Here is a 27,986-nt window from a genome sequence, read left to right as displayed (position 1 = left end):
TTTAAGTTTATGTCACAAGTAGGCTCACATTAACATTGCAATGAAGTTACTGTGAAAATCCCCAGTCGCCACACCCTGGCGCCTGTTCAGATACATTGAGGGAAGATTAAGCATGGCTAACCCACCTAACCAGCCCATCGTTTGGACTGTGGTAGGCAACTGGAGCACCGGAGGAAAGCCACGCAGACATGGGGAGAACGTACAGATTCGACACAGACAGTGACCTAAGCCAGGAATCGAACCCGGGTCAATGTCACTGTGGGGCAGTAGTGCTAACCACTGGGGTGAGGGGGAGGGACGAAGGGGAGAGAAAGGGAGGCAGGGGAAAATGACTATTTAGAATGCTTTACATCGTCACCAAAACATCAGTGGCTTGCATTGGAATAAATCCCTATCAGTACATTCAGTCTTGGATTGTGTATTAATACTGAAAACAGAACAATCAATCTGCTTATCCAATGGTGAACAAAAAATCTCAGTCAAAATTAGGAGCCACTTCTTTTTTACATTCATTTTCTATTGGGTATGGCTCTCTCGGTATTAGTATTTAGTGTCTCAATCATGTGGCCACTTTCCACGTGTAAAGCAGCCCTGAAAGACTACTGCAGCCTGGAAAGCTATCACCACCAAATTCAATCCTGTCTTTAACCGATGTGCACATAGCAGCAAGGCTTCTATTCTGAAAGTACGAAATGAGAGCAACATTACCCAGGTCCCAGTGACAGGATACCAAAGCTAATTGTCAACTGCCCAATCTCACCCCGACTGAAAACAGCTTCTTCAGTACAAGTAGGCATTAAAGATATTGGTGTGGAGTTCTCCTTAAGCCACATCAAAGGAATTCTGGACAAGATTAACAAGGATCCATGACTTCTCAACAGAATAGTATTGCTAATTGGTGATTTATGTAGCAAGTCAAGAAAATGGTCAGACTTCGACAGGTATGAAAGTGGTTGCTGATTTCTTCAGTTCAGTTTCCTCAAGAGCATGGAGTATCCCTTCAGCTTAACAACTTCTCAAAACTGCATGCTTTAAAAATGGATTTGAATGCACTTGGCTATCTTCAAAGCAAAGGAGGATTCCATTGACCCTCCATTCACATCAGGTTTTTGGTGCGAAAAGCACACCATTCATTAAGAAATGGTTGTTAACAGACCGGCGAGTCTCTTGATGAAAGTTTGGAGAGACAACAAACTTGCAGCATATTTTGGCTCATATCCTGTATGGATGCCAACGATCGGCAGATGCACGAGAACTCTGGGTCCAGAGCTAGCATCAAGTCGCCAAAATTTGGCAAGCAACCTGATTGGCTGTGAACAAAAAGAATTGCTCCCCTTGCTCAGTTTGGTTATTTCAGTCCGAGAGAGAAATAAAGCCAATCACTGACCTGAGTTCTGTGTCAGGACCATCTGGGGTCATGTGTTCGGGTTCTGAACCATTATCAAGTATGGGAGGCGTTTTCCTGTGTTCGAGTGTTAGACCGTTGACTGCTTTAGCTGTGCTCAGTAATGAAGGCCAGGCATCTTTATTACTACTGTTGGGTCTGTAAGGGGAAAGAATGGCAAAACACTGAGTACCTCCCAAATCGTCACAACAAAAAGTTTCAGCAGCTTCGAGATGCTGTTCACTTTGTGGAAATCTTCCAAACAGGCTCCATCCAGCCTGAGATGGTGGTGTTGGCATTGTGCATCCTTACCAGCCAGCTGTACTGCCAAGTGTCCATACTGAGAGGCCCAACTTGTTCCCATGTTGCTTAATAATGGACAAGTCCTCTGCTACATGAGGAAATATGAGAGAGATAAAGTGGTCTGTACAGGGGGAGAAAAAAAGGATCCACTGTCCTGCTGATTTTGCAAAATTCTCAAGTCAGCCATTAGTGTATTCAACACTATGTGCTTTGTTTCGGACAACATATCAGATGACCAACAACAGTACTGCAACTAAACCGAGAGAATACAACTGGATATTACAAGTACTGAGCACAAGCATTTGGCAGCACTTTATCTCACTACAGACGCAGAAATACTTGGAGATGCTGCACATTTTCTGCTGTTAATCATCCTAACACTCGAGCAATCAGGAGCTCCATTTGATGAGTCAACACTTGACAGGTTTCCAATGGTTATAATACAAATCATAAAGTTCACCATTTCCATGACAACTCTGTCCCCCAGTGCGCTGCACTGTATAAATTGGTATGGCAGTATGCAAAGTCTTGGATCCAACATGAAGTATTTAAGGTTATCTAATATGCTATATAATTTCCAAGATAAAACCAACCACATTTAAGCCAAGGATACTTTATATTCAAGGACCACAATATCAAGTGATTATCCAATCACAATTCAAATGAATAGCTTAAAAATACTGGAGACACAGAAGTGAAATGCAATCAGTTACCTGTTCCTCCCAAATTGCCACATAGATCAATCAAGATTTTAACGTGTGAAAGGGTGCTTGTGATACGAATTAACTTAATTAGGTTCTGCAAAAAAACCATTGATTCCTTTGATGATTGAAACACACTTTTGCCAATTAGAAAAGCAAGATTTCTTAATGAGAAATCCCAAGTATTTAAGAGTGCCACCTCCATAGAATAATCCCTTTAAAGAGAAAAATTCATCATTAGGTTCACATTATTTGACTTGGTTCTTTCTTCATAATGATATAATATGAAGTTCAAACATTTGATGAAAATCATCATCCTGATTGCTGAGAGGATTTATGGAAAAAAAATTGTGTGCATCGCCTCAAAGTTGAAACGGTAATGTTAACCTCAGGAGTGCAGAGAAAGTGTTCTTTGGAATTTCACACCGACAGCTGTTTGCTTATCTTGAGGGCAAGCACAAAAGACCAAAAAATATCCCAATCATATTATTGGGTTAAAACTGCAGCTCAAAGGTGCCCCCTTGTGTTGTGCTGAAGCCTGCATTTGCAATCTTAGAGCACATAATTTGCTTCAGATTTCTCTCCAGACAATATGGAAATGTTAACAGTGCACAGAATAAAGAAAACGTATTTAGTTGCTATTTTCACCTCTCAATGTTACAATTCAGAATTCATTGTGGTAAAAAAGTATGCAGAGCCTTTGATGACTTATAAATGTAGATGTTACACAAACATACCAGGGCCAGACTTGGACATGAGTATGAAAACACGACTGCTGCACTATCAAACCCAAATCCTGACTTAACTGTAAAAAAGGCAGCAAATCTTCAACTCGAGTGAAGTAGATTCAGGGATGATTCCACATGGGAGACAGAGCAGGGTCAAATTGTGGAACAGAGATATTTTGTTAACTGTACATTTAGTGATTATTCAAAGTACCAGAAGTATATGCTTTGGGAAAAGGTTGATCAAATTCTTTTCCAAGTTGACTTTCCCAACCAACCATAGAAACAAAGAACATCAATGTACATAGAAACCCTACAGTGCAGAAGGAGGCCATTCAGCCCATCAAATCTGCATTGACAACAATCCCACCCAGGCCCTATCCCCGTAATCCCACATATTTACCCCACTAATCCATCTAACCTACGCATCCCGGGACACCGAGGGGCAACTTAGCATGGCCAATGCACCTAACCAAGTGGATACAAAGTGTAGAAGCCTACAAACAAAGCAGGCAGCAAAACGTGCCAAAAAAACATCTTTCTTTTTCAAAAAGCTAATTCAAGGTGGTCACCGAGATGGGGTGTACCTGCATGGAAGTCAGACATCACACATGAGCTTGTCAGCTGAAATCGCTGCCCCAATTTAGTACGGCTCAACAGTACCATGTTACAGACCAATCGGCTCTGCTCACAAACTTGGAAACATCTCTAAATTACCTGTTAATCTGTTGGTTCAAAGTAAAAACACAAAAAAAAAACAGCTCCAGCTTCAGTTGAAATACATTTTTGCCTCAGAAATCTAGTATTGACCTGACCACCTCCATAGACATGCTCTTTCTCCCCATGCCATGAGCCATGGATGGCCCAGTCTTGCACTCAGCTGGTTTTGGGACGAATTTCCACACATTAAATGTAAAAGGGAAACCCTAGTGAAATATACCCACCACAAAAAATCTTTGACATGGCTGCCATTTCAAACAGATAGCTTCCTGAAGCAGTGTGCTACATAAATAAACCAGATAACTTAACAGCAACATGCGACTACTGTCAAGTCAACCAACAAAAAGGGCTCAGTGGTTAGCACTTCTGCCTCACAGTGCCAGGAACTGGTTCAATTCCATCCTTGGGTGGCTTGTCTTTGTGGAGTTTGCACATTCTCCCTGGGCCTGCATGGGTTTCCTCTGGGTGCCTCAGATTCCTCCCATAGTCCAAATTTCTGCAGGTTAGGTTGATTGAGGGGCAATTTAGCATGGCCAATGTCCCAAGATGTGTAGCTAGGGGGATTAATGGGGTAAATAAATGGGGTTGCAGAATTCTTGTTGGAGAATTGGTGCAGGCTCAATGGGCTGAAAGGCCTCCTTCTGCACTGTAGGGATTCTATGAACAGCAGAAAATGCTGCTTGAATGGGTGTTTAGAGCTATGCAATTTTGCCAGATATTTCATATCGCGTTGCTTTGAGCTAAGTAAACAATAAAATTGATGAGTTAAATAAAAGCTGAATGATAATATTCACACCACCTTTTCATTGCAATGCAGCTTCTCCTTGAAGGGGTTAACCTTGTTCTGAGAATAGAGTGCTCTTTTATAAAAGAACACTATGCATTTCAATAATTGCACCTTCAACTTAAATTCTTAATTAATCACTGCAAGGAAAATCTCAATTAAACTAACCAGAGCTCTGGATTACTATAAATTATGCAATTCAAGCACTTGAGCTACACTTCACCTACATAGCTGAGTTAATTTGGGCCAAATAGGCTCAAAATACTTGTGATAGCAGGAGTTCAAAAATTTGCCAATGCACGAAGAATTTGTTGGACATCGACTTTGCCATGAAGAGTTCTCAAAGTTCCAAATAATGCCACTTTACTCTAAGCACTTTTTTTTTTGAAGAAACTGTTCCCTTCTGCAAGGCTACAACTCAATCAACATTGGCAGTAGAAACTCAGGATTAAACATTGGTCTACTCATGACCATATAAATGGTTATTTCATCTTGCAATCTCCACCGTTGGATGTTTATGGCTTTTGATGGGTGGCACGATGGCACAGTGGTTAGCACTGCTACCTCAGCGTCAGGGGCCCGGGTTCAATTCCAGCCTCAGGTCACTGTGTGGAATTTTCTCATTCTCCCCTTGTGTGTGAGGGTTTCCCCCAGGTGCACCAGTTTCATCCCACTGTCCAAAAATGTGCGGGTTAGGTTGACTGGCCATGCCAAATTGCCCCTTAGTGTCAGCTAAGGTTAGCAGAGTAAATATGTGGGGTTATGGGAATAGGGCTTGGGTGGGATTGCGGTCGGTGTAGGATTAATGAACTGAATGGCCTCCTTCTGTACTGTCGGGCTTCAATGATGACTGCAATTGGTAACCGGGAGCACAACTCCCTCACATACACTACAACCACTTGTATTTACATGACATTTCATGTAGTAACATGACCCAGGAAGAGAAATACACAAGAAAGAGACGACCATATGGCCCGTCAAGCCATTCGATACAATCATAGCTGATCTGGGGCTTCAACTCCATTTCCTTGTCTACTGGCTTTATCCCTTGATTCCCCAGCCTTAAATGTATTCAAAAATGGATCAACCACTACCCTCTGGGACAGAGAATTCCAAATATTAACAACTCATTAAGTAATTTCTCCTCATCTCAGTCCTAAATGACTGGCCCCTTAGCTGAAAGACTGTTCTCCAATATTTTGGATCCCCCTGCCAGTGGAAACAATCTCTCAGCAACCACCCTATCCAAGCCCCCCCTCAGAATTTTGTACATTTCAATGAGATTCTCTCTCATTCTTCAAAACTTCAGACAAGAAGCCTCTCATCATAGGACAACCACCTCATTCCTGGGACCCATTTAGTGAACCTTCAATGTATCGTCCCCAATGCAAGTATACCATCTCAGAAGTGGAGACCAAAAGTGCATACAGTATTCTGGATGCAATCTCACCAAAACCCTGTACGACTCAAGCTATTCCTGTCCTCCAATCATTTGCAATAAAGGTCAATATGCTATTTACCTTTGTGATCGCTTGCCTGTATGGGAACTTTTCACATTACTTGTCTGAGCACATCCAAGACTATTATTTCATACTTAGATTTTTCACCTCTAACAAAGTGGATAACATTATACTTCCTTAATTACAATCCATCTGTTATACTGCTGCCCCACTCACTTAATCTGCTATATCTCTTTGCAGTCTCTGTGCCCTCCCAGAGCTTAGCTTTCCACCTGGCTTTGTATCATCAGCATACTTATACATAGTGTTCTCTGTCAGACATTAATATAGACTGCAAACAAACAGTGGAAGCCTGAGCATAGACCCTTGTGGTACTCCATTATTGGAAAATTGAAAAAGCCTTCTTTATTCCCACTTTCTGCTTCCTATTAACTAAAATGACACCAAGACAATGCCATATTCAGAGTAAGGTTTTGACAAAGATACTATATTATGCATTTAAATAAAAAATGCTGACCTATTTTGATATATTTAACTATGAAAGCTGATGACTTTTACGCACTGCTCTTAATCATCATCATCAAAATGCTCGAGTTGGTTACTCTGATCTGCTGAGGCAATTGCAAAACATGATAACATTTAAAATCAAAGGTGAAGTGGCTCTGACAGTGAGCCAAGCCTCAGTTTGGAATACCATTCTTGAAGGCATACAGGAGAAGGAAATCAGAATATGCTATCCAAAATAATCCAAGTCATCAATACGCTGCACTTCTTATTGGAACACAAATCTCCTGCCTTACATCTGCTCAATTAATACGACTGGGCTGTTATCACCGACTAGTAAAGTGCAAATAAAACCGCCATGGGAGGGAAGACAAGGTACAAGTCACTGAGCCTGCAAAGCACTCTTATGAGTTAGCTTATGGTATGAAAATAGCATTTTTGAGCTGTGAAGGCAACCAAGTTTGACATGAAAGCCCAAACCATGAAAAAAGAAACTCAAGTGCAGAACATAAAAGCAGAAAAAGCTAGCACGCACATCAGGCCAAAGCAGTACTTACGCATCATACCTCTGCTGTGTGGCCAATTTGTTCTTATTTTTGTCAACTGTGCTGGACGACTGGTGCAAAAAGTTGGGGTTCAATTTATAAAGTTCCTGAAGCAGCTTCTGTTCATACTCTTGATGTTTACCTGCCTGTGGAAGGGTATTGGAAGAAAAACAGAAGGAAAAATAAGGGACAGAAGTCCAATGAATTAGGACATCAATTATCAAATGGCAGACATCATTAGGAATTCCATTTTATACCTGTCAAATCCAAGCCTACATTTCCATGCTCCACAAAATTACTTATACGGAGAAAAATCCCTTCGCAATTTTCTCAGAACATGATCCTCATCAGAAGGCCAATTATGCAGAGCTACGCTGATTCTTCCCCACTCACCCAAATAGAAAACATGTGCTCAGTGTTGCATCAAGAGATTTATTTCTAATTAAACAAATGAGATTTCAGTTGACCCATTTCAGTGAACTCCACACACATTTGGATCAGAGACTGGATGCATTTCAGGTTTAGAATGTTTAATCCATTTTTCTAATCACCTGAACTACATTCACAAAACAATTTGCCATATAACCCATTCTGTCTCTATCCATAGCAGGGCTGTTATCTTTTGTGGTACTGGTCTGGTTTATTCAAACTGATGACCAAAATCTATGTTAAAAAATTTGAAATGGCCAAGGAGTTAACAAACATTCCTCCCTCTAGTGTCTTAAAATTTCTGACAAAGGATTGTTGCCTATACATGAACATACCCAGCATTAAGTAGTTCTGAAGTCCTAATCAACTGTTTGTCTTTTGTAAAACACAGCAGCATTAACGTGCTTATGGTTACCTCTAGCTTGGCTTGGGGTAGAGTTGTTGCTCCACACGAATCTGCAAAGCCTGTCAGGCAACGGAATTCAGTGCTGTTTCCTCTACTTGTTTTCTTCGCCAAAAGGAAATATCAGATTGTCCTAGTGCTCATTATCAAGCGAGGGGCCCAGAACTAGTGGTCATGGTTTTGACTTGGCACCTCAGGAACTGGCTTACAACAGACCTGAAGGAACAGGTCTGGATTCAATCAAGTAGTGCAGTCCCAGGCCCTCTCCACACTGACTCTTCACATGATGTTAGGTGAAAACACTGTACTCAAGTGTACTAAGGTGATTAATGCAACCAGGCACAAGGTAATAGGAAGCCACTCCACTTCAGCTGGAATTTGTACTATGTGCCCTGTGTGGTTTATTGGCCTCAAGTGCCCATATTCAGTTTATTTCAACTGCATGCCCAAGTCATCCCATCAAAGTTCTGCAATGAAACCATGAATCTCCAGTTGTCGTAAGGGCACTCGTCGACACAGATTAAGCACACAAAAATAAAATAATCAGTACACAGTTCCACTCTGCATTGAAATTAAATTTCTATTCCATAGCAGTTGAGACTGTAGAGCACACTCACCACTAATCTGTAATAGCTCCAACAGGGCACAAAGTTGGTTCAAATAGTCTCATCTTTTGACATACAAGCCCCAAAAAGTAGCTCTTTGCAATGATCTGCATTCTATTCCTTATTTTCTGAAGCAGTGAGAGAAAGACCAACAAAAAGATGACCACTTGAGGGCACTCTTGCATAGTCAAGGAAACAAATGTAGCCATGGTCGGAATTATTTGAAATTCCCAGGATGAGCAATTGCCTTGTGCTTCCAGCATTCAGAACTGAAAGCTGACTCACAAAAGACTTCGAAACAAGCACATGCTGAGACCTCAAATCAGATCAAGTACCGAGTTTTTAGTTTACTACCAGGGACTCTCCTTCAGAATAAAAGTGAATCCTTTTGGATATTGTTGGATTGGGGGAAGGCTAACTTTAGCGGGATTAGGCAGAAATTGGCAGCTCTTGATTGGGAGAGGCTGTTTGAGGGTAAATCCACATCGGGCATGTGGGAGTCTTTTAAGGTACAGTTGTTAGGGCTACAGGACAGGCATGTGCCTGTAAAAAAGGATAGGAAGGGTAGGATTCGAGAACCGTGGATAACCAGGGAAATTGAGGGACTGGTCAAAAAGAAAAGAGGCGTATGTTAGGTCCAGGCAGCTAAAAACGGAGGGAGCTCTGGAGGAGTACAAAGAAAGTAGGAGGGAACTCAAACGGGGAATTAGAAGGGCAAAAAGGGGTCACGAAATGTCCTTGGCAGATAGGATTAAGGAGAATCCCAAGGCATTTTATTCATACGTTAGGAACAAAAGGGTTGTCAGGGAAAAAATCGGACCTCTCAGGGACAAAAGTGGGGAATTATGCTTGGAGCCCAAAGAAGTAGGGGAGATCCTAAATGAATACTTTGCGTCGGTATTCACAAAGGAGAGGGATGTGTTGACTGGGAGTGTCTCGGAGGGAAGTGTTGAACCGTTGGAGAAAATCTCCATTACAAGGGAGGAAGTGTTAGGTTTGTTAGAGAATATAAAGACTGACAAATCCCCAGGGCCTGATGGAATCTATCCAAGGCTGCTCAGGGAGACGAGAGATGAAATCGCTGGGCCTCTGACGCAAATCTTTGTCTCGTCACTGGACGCAGGTGAGGTCCCAGAGGATTGGAGGGCAGCTAATGTGGTCCCGTTATTTAAGAAGGGTAGGAAGGATAACCCGGGTAATTATAGGCCGGTGAGCTTGACGTCCGTGGTGGGGAAGTTGTTGGAAAAGATTCTTAGAGACAGGATGTATGCGCATTTAGAAAGGAATAAACTCATTAACGATAGTCAGCATGGTTTTGTGAGAGGGAGGTCATGCCTCACTAACCTGGTGGAGTTTTTTTGAAGAAGTGACCAGAATGGTTGACGAGGGAAGGGCCGTGGATGTCGTCTATATGGACTTTAGTAAAGCGTTTGACAAAGTCCCTCATGGTAGGCTGGTGAAAAAGGTTGGATCTCATGGGATAAAGGGGGAGGTGGCTAGATGGGTGGAGAACTGGCTTGGTCACAGAAGACAGAGGGTGGTAGTGGAAGGGTCTTTTTCCGGCTGGAGGCCTGTGACTAGTGGTGTTCCGCAGGGCTCTGTATTGGGACCTCTGCTGTTTGTGATTTATATAAACGATCTGGAAGAAGGTGTAACTGGGGTGATCAGTAAGTTTGCGGACGACACAAAATTGGCAGGACTTGCAGATAGTGAGGAGCATTGTCAGAAGCTACAGAAGGATATAGATAGGCTGGAAATTTGGGCAAAGAAATGGCAGATGGAGTTCAATCCTGATGAATGCGAAGTGATGCATTTTGGTAGAAATAATGTAGGGAGGAGCTATACGATAAATGGCAGAACCATAAAGGGTGTAGATACGCAGAGGGACCTGGGTGTGCAAGTCCACAGATCCTTGAAGGTGACGTCACAGGTGGAGAAGGTGAAGAAGAAGGCATATGGCATGCTTGCCTTTATAGGATGGGGCATAGAGTATAAAAGTTGGGGTCTGATGTTGCAGATGTATAGAACATTGGTTCGGCCGCATCTGGAATACTGCGTCCAGTTCTGGGTCGCCACACTACCAGAAGGACGTGGAGGCTTTGGAGAGAGTACAGAGGAGGTTTACCAGGATGTGGCCTGGCTTAGTTATGAGGAGAGATTGGGTAAACTGGGGTTGTTCTCCCTGGAAAGACGGAGGATGAGGGGAGACTTAATAGAGGTGTATAAAATTATGAAAGGCATAGATAGGGTGAACGGTGGGAAGCTTTTCCCCAGGTCGGTGGTGACGTTCACGAGGGGTCATAGGTTCAAGGTGAGGGGGGGGGGGGGGGGGGGAGGGGGGAGTTTTTTAACACAGATATCAGAAGGACATATTTTACAGAGGGTGGTGGGGGCCTGGAATGCGCTGCCAGGCAAGGTGGTGGAGGCGGGCACACTGGGAACGTTTAAGACTTATCTAGATAGCCATACGAACGGAGTGGAATGGAGGGATACAAAAGAATGGTCTAGTTGGACCAGGAAGCGGCACGGGCTTGGAGGGCCGAAGGGCCTGTTCCTGTGCTGTATTGTTCTTTGTTCTTTTGAGAGAGATATTTTGCAAACTTAATTTGGGGAAAACGGGTGACATTTAACACTCGTTTTTGAAAGGTAGCATTAATTACCTGAAGGATTAAACAGCATCTCAGAAAAATACAACTAAACAGGAATATGAGCAAGTCAACCAATGAGAAATGATCTAGTCGAACCCTAATCCAAATCTAAGATTCATATTTTCAATGGTGTTCATTCTGGCCGAAAACTGCAATTTTACAGCATTATATTTGAAGAGCAATGACAGAAACATAGTCACGGTTCCAAATAAAAAACAATGATTTTTTTGGAAATCTTCATTCAAATGGTAATCAAAGCCCCCAGTTATGCAACTCCTGGCTTTAATGAGTTGAAAAGGACTTTTGGTTTGCTCTTGCATATTATTTTCTTTAGGCTGTTGAACTTACCTGCATTTCTTCTTTAGTGAAACTGGCTGCTTCATCCCCTAGCTCATGCAAATACATACAGTCTGGTTTAGGACATTGCATGTTCTTTAGGAAATAACTGCAATACTTTGTAGTACCTAAAGATGCCTTGAGAGAAAAAAAGTGTCCACAATTATACACACGCAGATACTTAAATGATTCTGATCCAGCTGCAACATCTCCAGTATAAAGTAGTTAACAACACCCAAATGTCCCACAGCATTGAGTGAAATTCAATAATCATTGGGAGTCTGTCTTTAGATCCAGTCAAAAAATATAGATGGGTCTAAACTTCCATTATTGGTCTTTGTCTGATATAAGGATAAATAATTCAGGGTTATCCAACTATTTCTGGGGTCAGAACTGATCAAAAGTGGCATTGCAGTTCCAAATGAAATGAGTTAGACAGCGCCACAATTTTCCATTGGAAACATGTCAACTAGATTCAGTAGCAATTTGGTCATCTCACTGTGAAACACCGACAACATTTGTTTTTGCCAAATTTGCTGAGGTAAACAGGAATGGGACAAAACAACTCAACAAGAAAATGGGTTTTCTGATTTAACAGCTCTTCCTACAAATCTGAAAAAATGTCGAATTCAGATCATTTTCAAAGACTGAAGAGGATGACTCGGTCACTATCAAGGCAGCTCATTACTTCACTTAGGCACCATAATGCATTTCTCATCAAAGGCAGACAACAGCAGTTTCTGGTTATTCCAGGATGCTTTTACAATTATAGAAACAAAGAAAATAGGTGGAGTAGGCTATTCGGCCCTTTGAGCCTGCACCACCATTCAATATGATGGCTGATCATGCAGTTCCAGTATCCCACTCCCGCTTTCTCTCCATAACTCTTGATCCCTTAAGCCACAAGGACCAGCTCCCTCTTGAACATATTTAACAAACTGGCTCCAACAGCTTTCTGTAGCAGAGAATTCCACAGGTTCACAACTCTGAGTGAAGTTCTTGCACGTCAATCCTGAATGGCTTACCCCTTATTCATAGACTGTGATCCCTAGTTCTGGATTTCCCCAACATTGGGAACATTTTTCCCCGCATCTAGCCCATCCAGTCCCATCAGGATTTTATATTTTTCGATGAGATCCCCCCACATTCTCTAAATTCCATTGAGTACAAGCCCAGTTGATCCAGTCTCTCTTCATATGTCAGTCCTGCTATTCCAGGAATTAGTTTGGTGAACCTTGGCTGGACTCCCTCAATAGCAAGAATGACTTTCCTCAGACTAAGAGACCATAACTGCACACAATACTCAAGGTGTGGCCTCACCAACACCCTGTATAATAACAAGACACCTTTCCTCCGATACTCAAATCCTCTTGCTATGAAGGCCAGCATGCCATTAGCTTTCCTCAACGCCTGCTGTACCTGCAAGCTAACCTTCAGCGACTGTTCTACCAAGAAATGCAGGTCATGTTGCACTTCCCCTTTTCTTGAACTGCCACCATTCAGATAATCTTCCATTTGGTTTTTGCCCCTGAAGTGGATAACCGCACATTTATACACATTATATTGCATTTGCCAAGTATTTGCCCACTCAGCCAGCATGCTCCAGTCATCCTGCAGCCTCTTCGCATTCTCCTCACAGCACACACTGCCACCCAGCTGAGTGTCGTCTGCAAATGTGGAGATATTGCATTCAATTCCTTCGTCCAAATCATTCATGTATATTGTGAATAGCTGGGGTCCCAGCACTGAACCCTGCGGTACCCCATTAGTCACTGCCTGCCACTCTGAAAAGGACCCGTTTATCCCCACACTCTGCTTCCTGTCTGCCAACCAGTTCTCTAGCCACGTCAATACATTGCCCCCAATACCATGAGCTTTAATTTTGCTCACTAATCTCTGTTGGACCTTGTCAAAAGCCCTTTGAAAGTCCAGATGCACAACATTCACTGGTTCACCCTTGTCCACTCATCTGGAATTTTTGAGGATGTGACCAGTAGATTTGTCAAGCACCATTTCCCTTTAGTGAATCCATGCTGACTTTGACCGATTGTGCCACCGCTTTCCAAATGCTCAGTCATTGCATCCTTAATAAGTGACTCCGGCATTTTCCGCACCACTGATGTCAGGCTAACTGGTCTATAATTCCAGGTTTTCTCTCTCCCTCCTTTTTAAAAGATTGGGGTTACATTAGCTGCCCTCCAATCCACTGGAACTCTTCCCTATAAAATGCTGGAAAATGATGTGCATTTACTATTTCTAGGGCTACTTTCTTGAGTACTCTGGGATGCAGAGCATCAGACTCTGGGGATTTATTGCATTTTAACCCCAGCAATTTCCCCAATACAATTTCCTGATTAGTAGCGATTTCTTTTAGTTCCTCCTTCATGCTAGACCCTGTCTCCTAGAATTTCTCCTCAGTGAAGACAGATCCAAAGTATTTGTTCAGCTGGTCTGCCATCTCTTTGTTGCCCATTATGAATTCACCTGATTCTAACTGTGAGACACCTACATTTGTCTTCACTAGTCTTTCTCGCTTCACATATCTAGAGAAGCTTTTGCAGTCTGCAGTTTATGTTTTCTGCAAGCCTGCTCTCGTATTCTATTTTCCCCTTCTGAATTATACTCTTTGTCCTCCTCTGCTGCATTTTAAATTTCTCCCAGTCCTCAGGTTTGCTGCTTTTTCTGGCCAATTCATATGCCTCCTCTTTGGCTTTAACACTATCCCTGATTTCCCTTGCTAGCCATAGATGAGCCACCTTCCCCATTTTACTCTTACACCAAACAGGGATGTACAGTTGAAGTTCACCCATGTGTTCTTTAAATGTCTGTCATTGCCTATCCATTGTCATTATTTGCATACCAATCAGATGGTTACTTCCATCAGAAGCAGAAGGTAGTGGGAACTCAACTTTATACATCTTTCCTGTGGTCTTTCTTAACCGAAAGAGCAGGAATATATTGCCTTTAAGAATGGTAGAAACAGATTTCATAGCAACTTTCAAAAGGGAGTTGGACAAATACTTGAAAGGGGGAATTATTAGCCTATATGTGGGGAAAGAACAGAGGAGTGGAACTGATTGCACAGCTCTTGCAAGAGTTGGCATTGACACAAGAGGCTGAATTCCCTCTTCCTGTGCTCCAAGATTTTACAGTTGTAACTGGATACTTTCACAGGATTTTGTAATTTTATGGCTCTCACATTTAAGAATATATGCACGATAGACTCGTGACAATTTTGACTGCACTGCGAATGTGTTTTTTGCTACAGATTTCAATATCCGGCAGTATTGTTGTAAATTAATCTTTTGCGAATATTCTCAAAACATCAAAATTAGTGTAAACAGAAACTGAAAGCAGGTATGAGAATCTGCTGTCAACATTGTGGGTTTATAACTTATTTCCTTGACCAGTAGAGGAAAAGACGCTGTTTACACACTTGGTTTCATCTTGTGCCATCTTGACTTTAATTCACTTTCGTTTCTCAGATTTATTTCCCGATTGACGTTTCAAATGACTCTAAAAAGCCTCCCACCACAGCAGCTTTAGACCTCACAAGGAAACTTGAGGATCAGGAAAAACGAAATGCTGTGCGTTAGGAGACTGCAAGTGGAGCAAGCTGAGATGAAGAAATTGCTTACCTTAAGTGTCCTGCCATCCACCACCACATTATTTACACACTGTATTGCTCTTAGTGCGTCTTCAGACCGTATGTAGGTTACATAAGCACTAGCGCTGGGACCCTAGGAAAAGCAACATTTTAATCAGTTAGGAGGTGAAAAAAAAGACTGAATGCTTGCTAACAGAAGTTTACTATCACAAAAGGTAAACAAGTTAGAATCAAAATGATAGTGGCCTAATGTGATTCTGCCTCATCTTGGTAGATTTATCCAATTATCAGCCCTATAACATTGTCCCTTTAAGTATCGATTGAATTCTCCCGAAAGTGTAACTCTGAAACGGTTTTCAATCAGTACATTCTAGAAAATAAAAAGTAGTTGCGTACAAAAGTTTACCACCACTCCTCCTGGTTCATTTGCCAATCACCTTAAATCTACCTTTCTGGTTACTGATGCTTGCGCCATTGGATACAGTTTCTGCTTGTTCACTTGATCAAATCTCAACCTTCTCTGCTCAAAGGAGACCACCACAATATTACTTAGCCTCTATACAAACTTTAAGTCTCTCTGGTGCCATTCTGGTAAATCTCTCCAAGATTCTTGCTCTCTTCAGCCTCTCTCATCCTTTGCTAAGTGTTGTGAGCAGAATTTAATACAATACTTCAGCTGAGCCCTAACAAATGGTTTCCCAAGGTTTAGTACAACTCACTTTTGTACTCTATTAAGGAAACCAAAGATCTGATGTTTTTTCCCTCCAAACAACTTATGTAGCTCATCCTGCTACCCTCAAATATTTGTGCACATACATTCCTGGGTCCTGTGTTCCTGTCTGTGGTCCAAGCCTATTTTTACGATATTTTTTTAAAAATCTAAATTTCATGTCATCTGCAAGCTCAGGTCATTTTGTTGTATAGTGTCAGCTGTTGTTCAATGGGTAGGACCTACCCCAAACCACAAAATGCCAAGTTTAAGTCGCACGCCAGGGCAGGAGCACAAAAATCAAGGCTTTATACTCCAGTACAATATCATGGGAGCGGACTTGTTGGAGGTGTCGTCTTATGGCCAATAAACCAAGGCCCTTTCTGCAGGCTTGGGTACATGGAACATATCCCAAGGCACATTTAACAAAGAGCAGGGAAGTTGCCATGGGTATCTGGCCAGTATTTGTGATCTCAACATCCTAAAAACAGACTGACTGATCATTATTACACTGCCACTGCTGAGGCATTTTGCTATGAGCATATCGGCTGCGGTCTTTGTCCTTGCTCGGCAGAGACTTGATGCCTTCAGCAAAGGTGTTGCTAATAGAGGTTTTGTCTTGCCTCATACCAACAATGAATGGATCACCAACTGAAACTGGCATCACTCTGACTGATTATCCTTAGTTGCTCTCCAAGCATCACCCTCCACATCAATGAAAGATCTTTTAGCCTACAGTTTCACTTACTACTCATCCAGATGTTACATGACATGACTAGAAGTTCCCTCTGTCACTGGCACCTCATTTACTCAGGAAAAGGATGAGGCAAAACTTGAAGATGAATATTATTAGCCCCTTATCAGATTTTCTTTTGATATTACTTGACCCTGTCACCCACAATTTCCCAGCATTCACTTGCCCTCAAATCAGATTGAAAAATCTCCAGATTGAGTGCCCCACAACAGAATTTGTTTTTAAAAAGTGGACTTAGAGTAAAAACAGTTTGGAATAACTCATGTTCAGAGGTTTTGGTCAGAAAATCAAATGGAGATTTTTAAAGTCTTGAACTAAAACTGATGAACGCACATTGTGGATCATATTGTGGCAAATCGCCCACATTTAGATGGTGCATATTTAAGACCCCATGAATATCAATTTCACTGTTCATCTGATCAAATGTTGTCGAATATTGTGAATTCTTAAAGGTTAAAGGTTAAACACCCAACATACAAAATAAAGTAGGACATTCAGCCTTTCAAGCCTGCTCCATTCTGTAAGATCACGGCTGATCTATTTATTTCAAATTCCACATTCCCATCTACCCCCGATAGCCTTTGATTCCCTTACCCATCAAGGATCTATCTCCACCTTAAACATATTCAATGACCCCACCTCCCACTGCCTTCTGACCACAGCGACCACATTCTACATATTGCTCATTTCCTCAATCACTATCCAGCATTCATTAGAGAAAACAAATAAAAGGACATGCAACTGAAGCTTTTTGTCTTGCACTCATCACGTCAGCTCAAGATAAACCAACAGTGAAGGGAACAATTTAAACTGCATCAGAAGCATGCACCGATTGATTGAGGCGTTGCCATGGATAATGCAGCAGAGAACAGCTAACTGCCAAGATTTTGTTCAAATTCAAACCAGGAATGTCAACTCCAATTGGTCATTCAGCTCCCATAGCTTTCCCTTTGCTCAAGTTTTGGCCCAGAAGGTTTGTTTCCTCTGAGCTCTTCATCCTTACTGTGGTTCTGTCCATCCCCCAAACATAACTCACGATAGAGCCAAAGTTAACTATCACTCAAACCTGGAAACTTGGTCAGGAATCCCCAGTCTTGGGACAACATGAGAAAAATAAACTTGTGACCTGATAAGTGAGGCTGCACCATGGGACATTTTCCTGTGTTAACAGTAAGAAGCCTCTCAACACCAGGTTCAAGCCCAACAGGGTTATTTGGTAGCACGAGTTTTCGGAGCACTGCTCCTTCATCAGATGAGTGGAGAGTTGGGTTCACAAACAGGGCATATATAGACACAGACTTAGTTGCAAGATAATGGTTGGAATGAGAGTCTTTACAGGAACAAACAATGCGAGTGGAGGGGGGATAATGACAGGTTAAAGAGGTGTGAATTGTCTCAAAACAGGATAGTTAGGATTTTGCAAGCCCAGGCCAAATTGTGGGGGTTACACACTGGCGATGGCCTAGTGGTATTATCGTTTGACTATTAATCCAGAAACCCAGATCATGTTCTGGGGACCCGGGTTTGAATCCGCCACGGCAGCTGGTGGAATTTGAATTCAATAAAAAATATCTGGAATTAAGAGTCTACTGATGACCGTGAAGCCATTGTTGATTGTCAGAACAACCCATCTGGGTCACTAATGTGCTTTGGGGAAAGAAATCTGCCATCCTTACCTCGTCTGTCTCCATGTCACTCCAGAGCCACAGCAATGTGGTTGACTCATAAACTGCCCTCTGAAATGGCCTAGCAAGCCACTCAGTTGTAACAATTGCTACCAAGTCTCAACAAAGAAATGAAACCAGACGGACCACCTGGCATCAACCTAGGCACCGGAAAAGACAACGGCAGAACAAACAGCCCTGTCGACCCTCTTCACCAACATCTGGGGGTTAGTGCCAAAATTGGGAGAGCTGTCTCACTGACTAGTCAAGCACAAGTCTGACATAGTCATTCTCACGGAATCACACCTTACAGGTAACACCCCAGACACCACCATTACCATCCCTGGATGTGCCCTGTCCCACTGGCAGGACAGACCCAGCACAGGTGGCACCACACTGGTATATTGTCGAGGGGGAGTTGCCCTGGGAGTCCTGAACATCGACTCCGGATCCCATGAAGTCTCATGGCTTCAGGTTAAACATGTGCAAGGAAACCTCAGTGGTTACCACGTACCGTCCTCTTTCGGCTGATGAATCAGTATTCCTCCATGTTGAACAACACTTGGAGGAAGCACTCAGGGTGGCAAGGGCGCCAAATGTACTCTGGATGGGGGATTTCAATGTCCACCACCAAGAGTGGCTCGGCAGCAGCACTACTGATCGAGCTGGTTGGGTCCTAAAGAATATAACTGCTAGACTGGGTCTGCAGCAGGTGGTGAAGAAACCAACAAGAGAAAATAACATACTTGACCTCAGCCGTACCAATTTGCCGCCTGCAGATGTATCTGTCCATGATAGTATCGGTAAGAGTGACCGTTGCAGTCCTTGTGGAGACAAAGTCCCGCCTTCACATTGAGAATAACTTCCATCATGTTGTGCTAAATGGGACAGACTTTGAACCGATCTAGCAACTCAAGACTGGGCATCCATGAGGCGCTGTGGGCCATCAACAGCAGCGGAATTGTACTCCAGCACAATTTGCAACATCACGGCCGGGCATATCCCCCACTCAAGCATTACCATCAAGCCAGGAGATCAACCCTGGTTCAATGGAGATTGCAGGAGGGCATGCCAGGAGAAACACCGGGCATACCTAAAAATGTTATGTTGCAACTGTACACAACTCTGGTGCGGCCGCACTTGGAGTACTGTGTGCAGTTCTGGTCCCCACATTACAGGAAGGATGTGGAGGCTTTGGAGAGGGTGCAGAGGAGGTTTACCAGGATGTTGCCTGGTATGGAGGGGAGATCCTATGAGGAGAGGCTGAGGGATTTGGGATTGTTTTCGCTGGAAAGGCGGCGGCTAAGAGGGGATCTTATTGAAACATATAAGATGATTAGAGGTTTAGATAGGGTGGATAGTGATAGCCTTTTTCCTCTGATGGAGAAATCCAGCACGAGGGGGCATGGCTTTAAATTGAGGGGGGGTAGTTATAGAACCGATGTCAGGGGTAGGTTCTTTACCCAGAGGGTGGTGAGGGATTGGAATGCCCTGCCAGCATCAGTAGTAAATGCGCCGAGTTTGGGGGCGTTTAAGAGATCCGTAGATAGGTTCATGGACGAAAAGAAATTGGTTTAGGTTGGAGGGTCACAGTTTTTTTTTTAACTGGTCGGTGCAACATCGTGGGCCGAAGGGCCTGTTCTGCGCTGTAATGTTCTATGTTCTATGTTCTAACCTGGTGAACTACCAAACAGGGTTACTTGCATGCCAAATGGCAAAAACAGCAAGTGATCGACGGAGCTAAGCGATCCCACAACCAAACGATCAGATCTAAGCTCTGCAGAGCTTCCACATCCAGTCAAGAATGGCGGTGGACAATTAAACAACTGACTGGAGGAGCAGGCTCCACAAATATCCCCATCCTCAATGATGGAGGAGCCCAGCACATCAGTGCAAAAGATAAGGCTGAAGTATTCGCAGCAATCTTCAGCTAGAAGTGCAGGTTGGATGATCCATCTCAGCCTCCTCCAGTTGTCCCCAGCATCTCAGATGCCAGTCTCCAACCAATTCGATTCATTCCACGTGATATCAAGAAACAGTTGCTGACACTGGATACTGCAAAGGCAATGGGCCCTGGTAACATTCCGGCAATAGTACTGAAGACTTGTGCGCCAGAACTTGCTGCTCCCTTAGCTAAGCTCTTCCAGCGCAGTTACAGTGCTGGCATCTACCCAAAGTGAAAAATTGCCCAGGTACGTTGTTCACCAAAAGCAGGACAAATCCAACCCGGACAATTACCTCCCAGTCTACTCTCGATCATCAGTAAAGTGATGGAAAGGATCATCAATAATGCTATCAAGCAGCACCTGCTCAGCAACGCCCAGTTTGGGTTTCGCCAGGTCACTCAGCTCCTGACCTCATTACAACCTTGGTTCAAACATGGGTAAAAGAGCTGAATTCTAGAAGCGAGGAGAGAGTAACAGCCCTTGACATCAAAGCTGCGTTCGACTGAGTGCGGCATCAAGGAGCCCTACCCAAATTGAAATCAATGGGTACCAGGGCAAACTCTCCGCTAGTTGGAGTCATACCTGGTACATCAGAAAGTGGTTGTGAAGGGTTGGTCATCTCAGCTCCAGGAAGTCTCTGCAGGAGTCCCTCGGGATAGTGTCCAAGGCCCAACAAATCTTCAGCTGCTTCAATAATGGCTGTCCCTCCATCATAAGGTCAGAAGTGGGGATGTTTGCCGATGATTGCACAATGTTCAGCACCATTCGCAACTCCTCAGATACTGAAGCAGTCCATGTTCAAATACAACAAGATCTGGACAATATCCAGACTTGGGCTGACAAGTGGCAAGTAACATTCGTGCCACACAAATGCCAGGCAACGACCATCACCAATAAGACAATCTGACCACCACCCCATGACTATTAATGGTGTAACCATCACTGGTGCTTGGTAGCAGCAGTGTGTACTATTTACAAGATGCACTGCAGCAATTCACCAAAGATTCTTAGACAGCACCTTCCAAACCCACGACCACTTCCATCCAGAAGGACAAGGGTAGCAGATAAATGGGAACACCACCACCATTAGGTTCCCCTCCAAGCCACTCACCATCCTCACTTGGAAATATAATCGCTGTTCCTTCAGTTGCTGGGTCAAAATCCTGGAATTCCCTCCCTAGCGGCATTGTGGGTCAACCCACAGAACATGGACTGCAGCGATTCAAGGCAGCAGCTCACCACCACCTTCTCAAGAGCAACTAGGGACGAGCAATAAATGCTGGCCAGCCAGCGACGCCCATGTCCCACGAATGAATTTAAAAAACGTAGTCTGACATGAACCCAAGATTCTGGTTGAGGCCATCCTTGTGTGGGGAACTTGGCTATCAGTTTCTCCTCGGCTATTCTGCATTGTCTTGTGTCTTTAAGGCCAGCTTGGAGAAAGCTCACCCGAAGATCGGAGGTGGAATGCCCTTGACTGCTGAAGCGTTCCTCGACAGGAAGGGAACACTCCTGCCTGATGATTGTCGGGCAGTGTCCATTCATCCGTTGTCGTAGTGTCTGCATGATCTCGCCGATGTACCATGCCTCGGGGCATCCTTTCCTGCAGTGTATCAAGTGGACAGCATTGGCTGAGTTGCACGAGTATGTACCAAACATCTGGTGGATAGTGTTCTCACGTGTGATGATGGCATCCATGTCGATGATCCGGCACGTCTTGCAGAGGTTGCTGTGGCAGGGTTGAGTGGTGCCATGGTCGCTGTTCTCCTGAAGTCTGGGTAGTTTGCTGCGAACAATGGTCTATTTGAGGTTGCGTGGTTGCTTGAAGGCAAATAGTGGGGGTGTGGGGATGGCCTTGGCTGAGACATCTTGCCAAGGCCATCATCACCATCACACATGAGAACACCATCCACCAGTTACACCATATATACTCATGTGACTCGGCCAATGTTGTCTACCTGATACGCTGGAGGAAAGGATGTCCCAAGACATGGTACATCGGCGAGACCATGCAGACGCTACGACAACAGATGAACAGACACCGCTCGACAACCACCAGACAGGAGTGTTCCCTTCCTGTTGGGGAGAACTTCAGCAGTCAAGAGCATTCAGCCTCCGATCTTCGGGTAAGCGCTCTCCAAGGCGGCCTTCACAACAGACAACAACGCAGAATCGCTGAGCAGAAACTGATGGCCAAGTTCCGCACACGAGGACAGCCTCAACTGGGATCTTGAGTTCATGTCATACAATGTGTAACCCCCACCTGGACTTGCAAAATCCTACTAACTGTCCTTCAGACAATTCACACCTCTTTAACCTGTCATTATCCCTCCCTCCACTCATTGTCTGTACCTGTAAAGACTCACATTCCAACCATTATCTTGTAATTGAGTCAGTGTCTATGTGTATGCCCGGTTTGTGAACCCAACTCTCCACTCAACTGATGAAGGAGCAGTGCTCCGAAAGCTTGTGCTACCAAATAAACCTGTTGGACTTGAACCTGGCATTGAGACTTCTTACTGTGCCCACCCCAGTCCAACACCGGCATCTCCACATCATTCCTGTTATAGATAAGCCCAAGTCATTGTTTCTCTAGCAGTACATTTTCTCCTCAACCTACTATTCTTTTTTCTTTGCATAATTGGAGGATTGCGGATGTGGTTCCTATTTTCAACAAGGGGAATAGGGATAGCCCAGGAAATTACCGACCGGTGAGTCTAACCTCAGTGGTTGGTAAGCTGATGGAGAAGATCCTGAGGGACAAGATTTATGAGCATTTGGAGAGGTTTAGTATGCTCAAGAATACTCAGCATGGCTTTGTTGAAGGCAGATCGTGCCTTACGAGCCTGGTGGAGTTCTTCGAAAATGTGACTAAACACATTGATGAAGGGAAAGCGGTAGATGTGATTTATATGGATTTTAGCAAGACGTTCGATAAGATCCCCCATGCAAGGCTTCTAGAAAAGGTGAGGGGGCATGGGATCCAAAAGGCTGCTGCCCTGTGGATCCAGAACTGGCTTGCCCAAAGGAGGCAGAGAGTGTGTATAGATGGGTCTTTTTCTAAATGGAGGTCGGTCACTAGTGGTGTGCCCCAGGGATGTGTTCTGGGACCCTTGCTGTTTGTCATTTTCATAAATGACCTGGATGAGGAAGTGGAGGGATGGGTTGGTAAGTTTGCCAACGACACGAAGGTTGGTGGGGTTGTGGATAGTCTGGAGGGATGTCAGAAGTTACAGAGGGACATAGATAGGATGCAAGACAGGGCGGAGAAGTGGCAGATGGACTTCAACCCAGATAAATGCGTAGTGGTCCATTTTGGCAAGTCAAATGGGATGAAGGAGTACAATATAAAGGGAAAGGCTCTTGGTACTGTAGAGGATCAGAAGGACCTTGGGGTCCGGGTCCACATGACTCTAAAATCGGCCCCGCAGGTGGAGGAGGTGGTTAAGAAGGCGTATGGTGTGCTGGCCTTTATCAATCGAGGGATTGAGTTTAGGAGTCCGGGGATAATGATGCAGCTATATAAGACCCTCGTCAGACCCCACTTGGAGTACTGTGCTCAGTTCTGGTCGCCTCATTACAGGAAGGATGTGGCAAAGATTGAAAGGGTGCAGAGGCGATTTACAAGGATGTTGCCTGGATTGAGTGGCATGCCTTATGAGGATAGGCTGAGGGAGCTCGGTCTTTTCTCCTTGGAGAGACGTAGGATGAGAGGAGACCTAATAGAGGTATACAAGATGTTGAGAGGCAGAGATCGGGTGGGCTCTCCGAGGCTTTTTCCCCAGGGTGGAAATGGCTGCTACGAGAGGACACAGGTTTAAGGTGCTGGGCTGTAGGTACAGGGGAAATGTTAGGGGGAGGTTTTTCACACAGAGGGTGGTGGGCGAGTGGAATCGGCTGCTGTCAATGGTGGTGGAGGCAAACTCAATAGGGTCTTTTAAGAGACTCCTGGATGAGTACATGGGACTTAATAGGATGGAGGATTATAGGTAGGCCCAAAAGGTAGGGATATGTTCGGCACAACTTGTGGGGCCGAAGGGCCTGTTTTGTACTGTAGTTTTAAGACCATAAGACATAGGAGCGGAAGTAAGGCCATTCGGCCCATCGAGTCCACTCCACCATTCAATCATGGTTGATTTCAACTCCATTTACCCGCTCTCTCCCCATAGCCCTTAATTCCTCGAGAAATCAAGAATTTATCAATTTCTGTCTTGAAGACGCTCAACGTCTCGGCCTCCACAGCCCTCTGTGGCAATGAATTCCACAGACCCACCACTCTCTGGCTGAAGAAATTTCTCCTCATCTGTGTTCTAAAGTGACTCCCTTTTATTCTAAGGCTGTGCCCCCGCGTCCTAGTCTCCCCTGTTAATGGAAACAACTTCCCTACGTCCATCCTATCTAAGCCGTTCATTATCTTGTAAGTTTCTATCAGATCTCCCCTCAACCTCCTAAACTCCAATGAATATAATCCCACGATCCTCAGACGTTCATCGTATGTCAGGCCTACCATTCCTGGGATCATCCGTGTGAATCTCCGCTGGACCCGCTCCAGTGCCAGTATGTCCTTCCTGAGGTGTTTCTATGTTTCTATGTTAATCCTCAACCTTCCTTTCATTTTTTGGAAGCTCCCATGTGGCACTTTATTTGCTCTCAAGACTGTACTCAAGGATTGCACCAATCTGCACTCAATGGATTTTTTCAAACTCAAAATTTTGATTTCATTGTTAGGGACTAGATCAGAAACTCCAAGGTATGTTATGAAGCCCTTGCATTTTGGCATTGGGGTGAGCAGAACATGTTTTGCTCCAGGTGTGATGCAATTGACTGACTAGAAAGCTTTTATCAAAACAAACTATTTAAGAACACGGTTAGAATAGAACAAAAGGAATTAGCATAACTTTTACCAAAGTACTCAAACATTACAAAGTATAATTTTCTAACAGTTAGCTATTTCTATTGTTCCAATTCAAAGTAATGTCCCCATTAGACATACACTCTTTTTCAGAATTAGTTAGCACAAAAAGACAAGTATGCGCATGTGGTGCTAGATTTCCAGCCTTTTAACATTTCTGGACAGAGATCCAGGTAGCAGTTTCCAGACAAGGATATATCCTCTAACAGCCAAACTTCATAGAAATAAACCGAGCCTCTGGCAGCTCCCAGTCCCCAAACTTGAGAGAAAAGAGAAGCACTGCTCGCTCAACTCAAAAGCAACACCCGAACAGCAACTAAGCTTGAATTCTCTGTGTAAGCCTAGCTCCACCCAGTCATATAACCCTACCTGTCAATCAATTTAATTAAGTCCCACTCTGCAAAATCCCAGGGGAAAACACTCCAGCATCAGAACAGCATTAGTTGAGATTAAAACAAACATTCTGGCAATTGGAGGCAATTATACTGCTGAACTAAGAATACATACAGGCTGCCGGATATAGACAGAGTGGCGTCTATAATACAAAAATAGTAAATATTAAAAATACTAAAATAGATCCTGCACAAGGAACATGACAAACACATTTTTTAAAGGCACAATATCATCACATACTTGATCCAGTATCCCCAACAGTTTGGGGATCAAAGCAGATCATGCATGGAATCCTCAATTCATACTAAACTGTGTACAACAGGTGACCAGTCACATGTTATGCCAGAGATGCATGGTTTGATGCCAGAAGACAACACTACATTTGAAAGCACAATGCAAGTTCACTGTTCAATCAAAAAATAAATTGCACCAGTACCATAATCCTACTCCAGCATTCCCATCAGACAGAAAGAGAAACGGCAAGCAAATGAGGGAGAAAAATAAACAAGAAACTGTTAACTGGTGCAACCTTACCTGTGAACCTGCATATGATGTGCTGTTGTTGATGACAACTTTATGTATTTTACCAAACTTCCCAAAATATTCTGGCCGTTTTAAAACCTGAAAGAAAAAGAGAGTTCCACTTGTGTTTTTCAGTCGCTTGAATTCAAAGCCAGCACAAGCTTAACCAGGCATGAATCAGTTCAGAAAAAACAAAATTACTTAATGCTTTGGAAGAGATAAAATTAATTGCATTGGCAAGTTCAAGGTTTTGGGCATTGCTAATGACACTAATTAGGGCAGCAACAAAGAATCACCCATATTCCTCGTGGAGGACTTTATAAGACCGTTATCTGTTAAACTGTCTCCTTCAATTCAAGTTAAAATGGAGACGTTGGAAAGGCAAATATGATCTTCTACAACATTTGCATGGAAACCATGCCGCTTTGTTGCATGGGACAGGGCCCAGGTCAAAACCTCTGCAAGCAAGCTGCACCTGAATACATAGGAAGTATTAGCTGGTGTTCCTGAGCACAGACACTCAGATTTTCAAAGACAGACAGACTTGGGGAAGACAACCCACAATGGGTGCTGCAATGCCAGGGAGAAGTAAAAGACTGTTTTTCATCGAATCTCGACAGTGCAGAAAGAGGCTATTCGGCTATCAAGTGTACTAACAACAATCCCACCCAGGGCCTATCCCCAAAACCCCACCTGTGTACCCTGCTAATATCCCTGACACTAAGGGACAATTCAGCGTGGCCAATCTAAGCCACACATCTTTGGACTGTGGGAGGAAATCCACACAGACACGTGGTGAACTCCACACAGCCATCCAAGGCCAGAATCAAATCCAGGTATGGCGCTGTGAGGCAGCAGTGCAAACCACTGGGTTAATTACCAAGCAGACTGACGTGGACAAATTCCCTGGTCGATGAAATGAGGCTTGTGGAGAGTTCAAGATCAAGGAGTCACCAGGAAGTGCCTTGTTACTGGAAGTCCATTTGATTATGCTCAGATTATTTGAGTGAAGGGACTAAAGGACACTGGAGGATCCACATTGATGGGTTAGGGTGAAGGGATCTGGTTAAAGCCAGTAGGAGCCTGGGACTTAATACATAGTGCAGCGTAATGTATAAACGCAGTGTCATGACCATTAAGTTTTGAGAGAGTATCATATTTTGGATCTCTATCTTGAAACTTGGGTTAAATGAAAAGGGTCACATTACCTTGTCTAAAGTTTCCTGACAGCAACCCTGGGTCATTTGATTGTTTAAACATTAAAGGGGGCCCAGATTGCACCTTCTTCCAAATGAAACAATGCATTTACACTTGGACACAGTGGCAACAGCCTATGTGCTAATAGTGGATAGACTGAGGGCTCCAAAGTCCCAGAAGTGTTGGGCATGTTAGGTTGCAAATAGTTTGCTTTAAATTGCCCATTTTCTTCGAAAATAGAGAGTTGGGGTCTCAAAGATAAATGGCATTATTAGCAGTATACAAGACCCATATGATTTACATTGCCATGGAGATGGGCTTTGAGGGGGCTGGTTTGAAGGTATCCCCAAAACCTCTCAGACGAGTTAGGTTGCTATTAGAACAGTAGGATGTTGCGTTTCACTTTTCAGAATTGCAGGTGGGAGTTTGTTCTTTGATTGAAACTTGTAAGGAGTTCAAATGAGGCTGGAAAATTCACTAAGCTCCTGCGCAAGGAAACAGCTCTGGGGGTAAAGCCTTACTTTGAAAGACATTGTGAAGGCATTAAAAGTTCCCAAGATGAGAACGCAAAACAAGTAAACCCACCCCCTCCATCTGAGACTAAGAATCACTGAAGACTGGTTCTGGAGGAATTGAATGTCTACTTGAGGAGTGTAGAGTGTATCTCTGCAAAGTGTTTTTGGTTGCGCTAAAAGGGAATGTTGTATTTTGTGATTTAAAGTACATATTGCGTAT

At 43.6% G+C, this 27,986-nt stretch overlaps 1 protein-coding gene across 13 annotated transcripts in view; it reads right to left on the bottom strand.

The window, feature by feature from the left end:
• The window catches only part of cnot4b (CCR4-NOT transcription complex, subunit 4b), a 164,375-nt gene that overhangs the window by 73,387 nt on the left and 63,002 nt on the right, over positions 1-27,986 (bottom strand). For 4 of the 13 annotated variants that reach the window (XM_078220276.1, XM_078220281.1, XM_078220275.1 and 1 more), the window contains exons 4-7: positions 26,067-26,153; positions 15,186-15,287; positions 11,560-11,685; positions 7,148-7,272 (exon numbers count right to left, since the gene is read on the bottom strand). In XM_078220276.1, coding sequence (XP_078076402.1) covers positions 7,148-7,272; positions 11,560-11,685; positions 15,186-15,287; positions 26,067-26,153 — 440 coding nt within the window. Of the gene's footprint in view, positions 1-1,387; positions 1,544-7,138; positions 7,273-11,559; positions 11,686-15,185; positions 15,288-26,066; positions 26,154-27,986 lie in introns of all 13 variants that reach the window. The other 9 variants (XM_078220269.1, XM_078220268.1, XM_078220277.1 and 6 more) reach the window with 3 other exon arrangements.

The sequence above is a fragment of the Mustelus asterias genome, chromosome 9 (genome assembly GCF_964213995.1).
Source record: "Mustelus asterias chromosome 9, sMusAst1.hap1.1, whole genome shotgun sequence".
Lineage (NCBI taxonomy): Eukaryota > Metazoa > Chordata > Chondrichthyes > Carcharhiniformes > Triakidae > Mustelus > Mustelus asterias.
The sequence above is the reverse complement of the archived record's forward strand: the minus strand, read 5'-3'. Positions and strand labels throughout refer to the sequence as shown.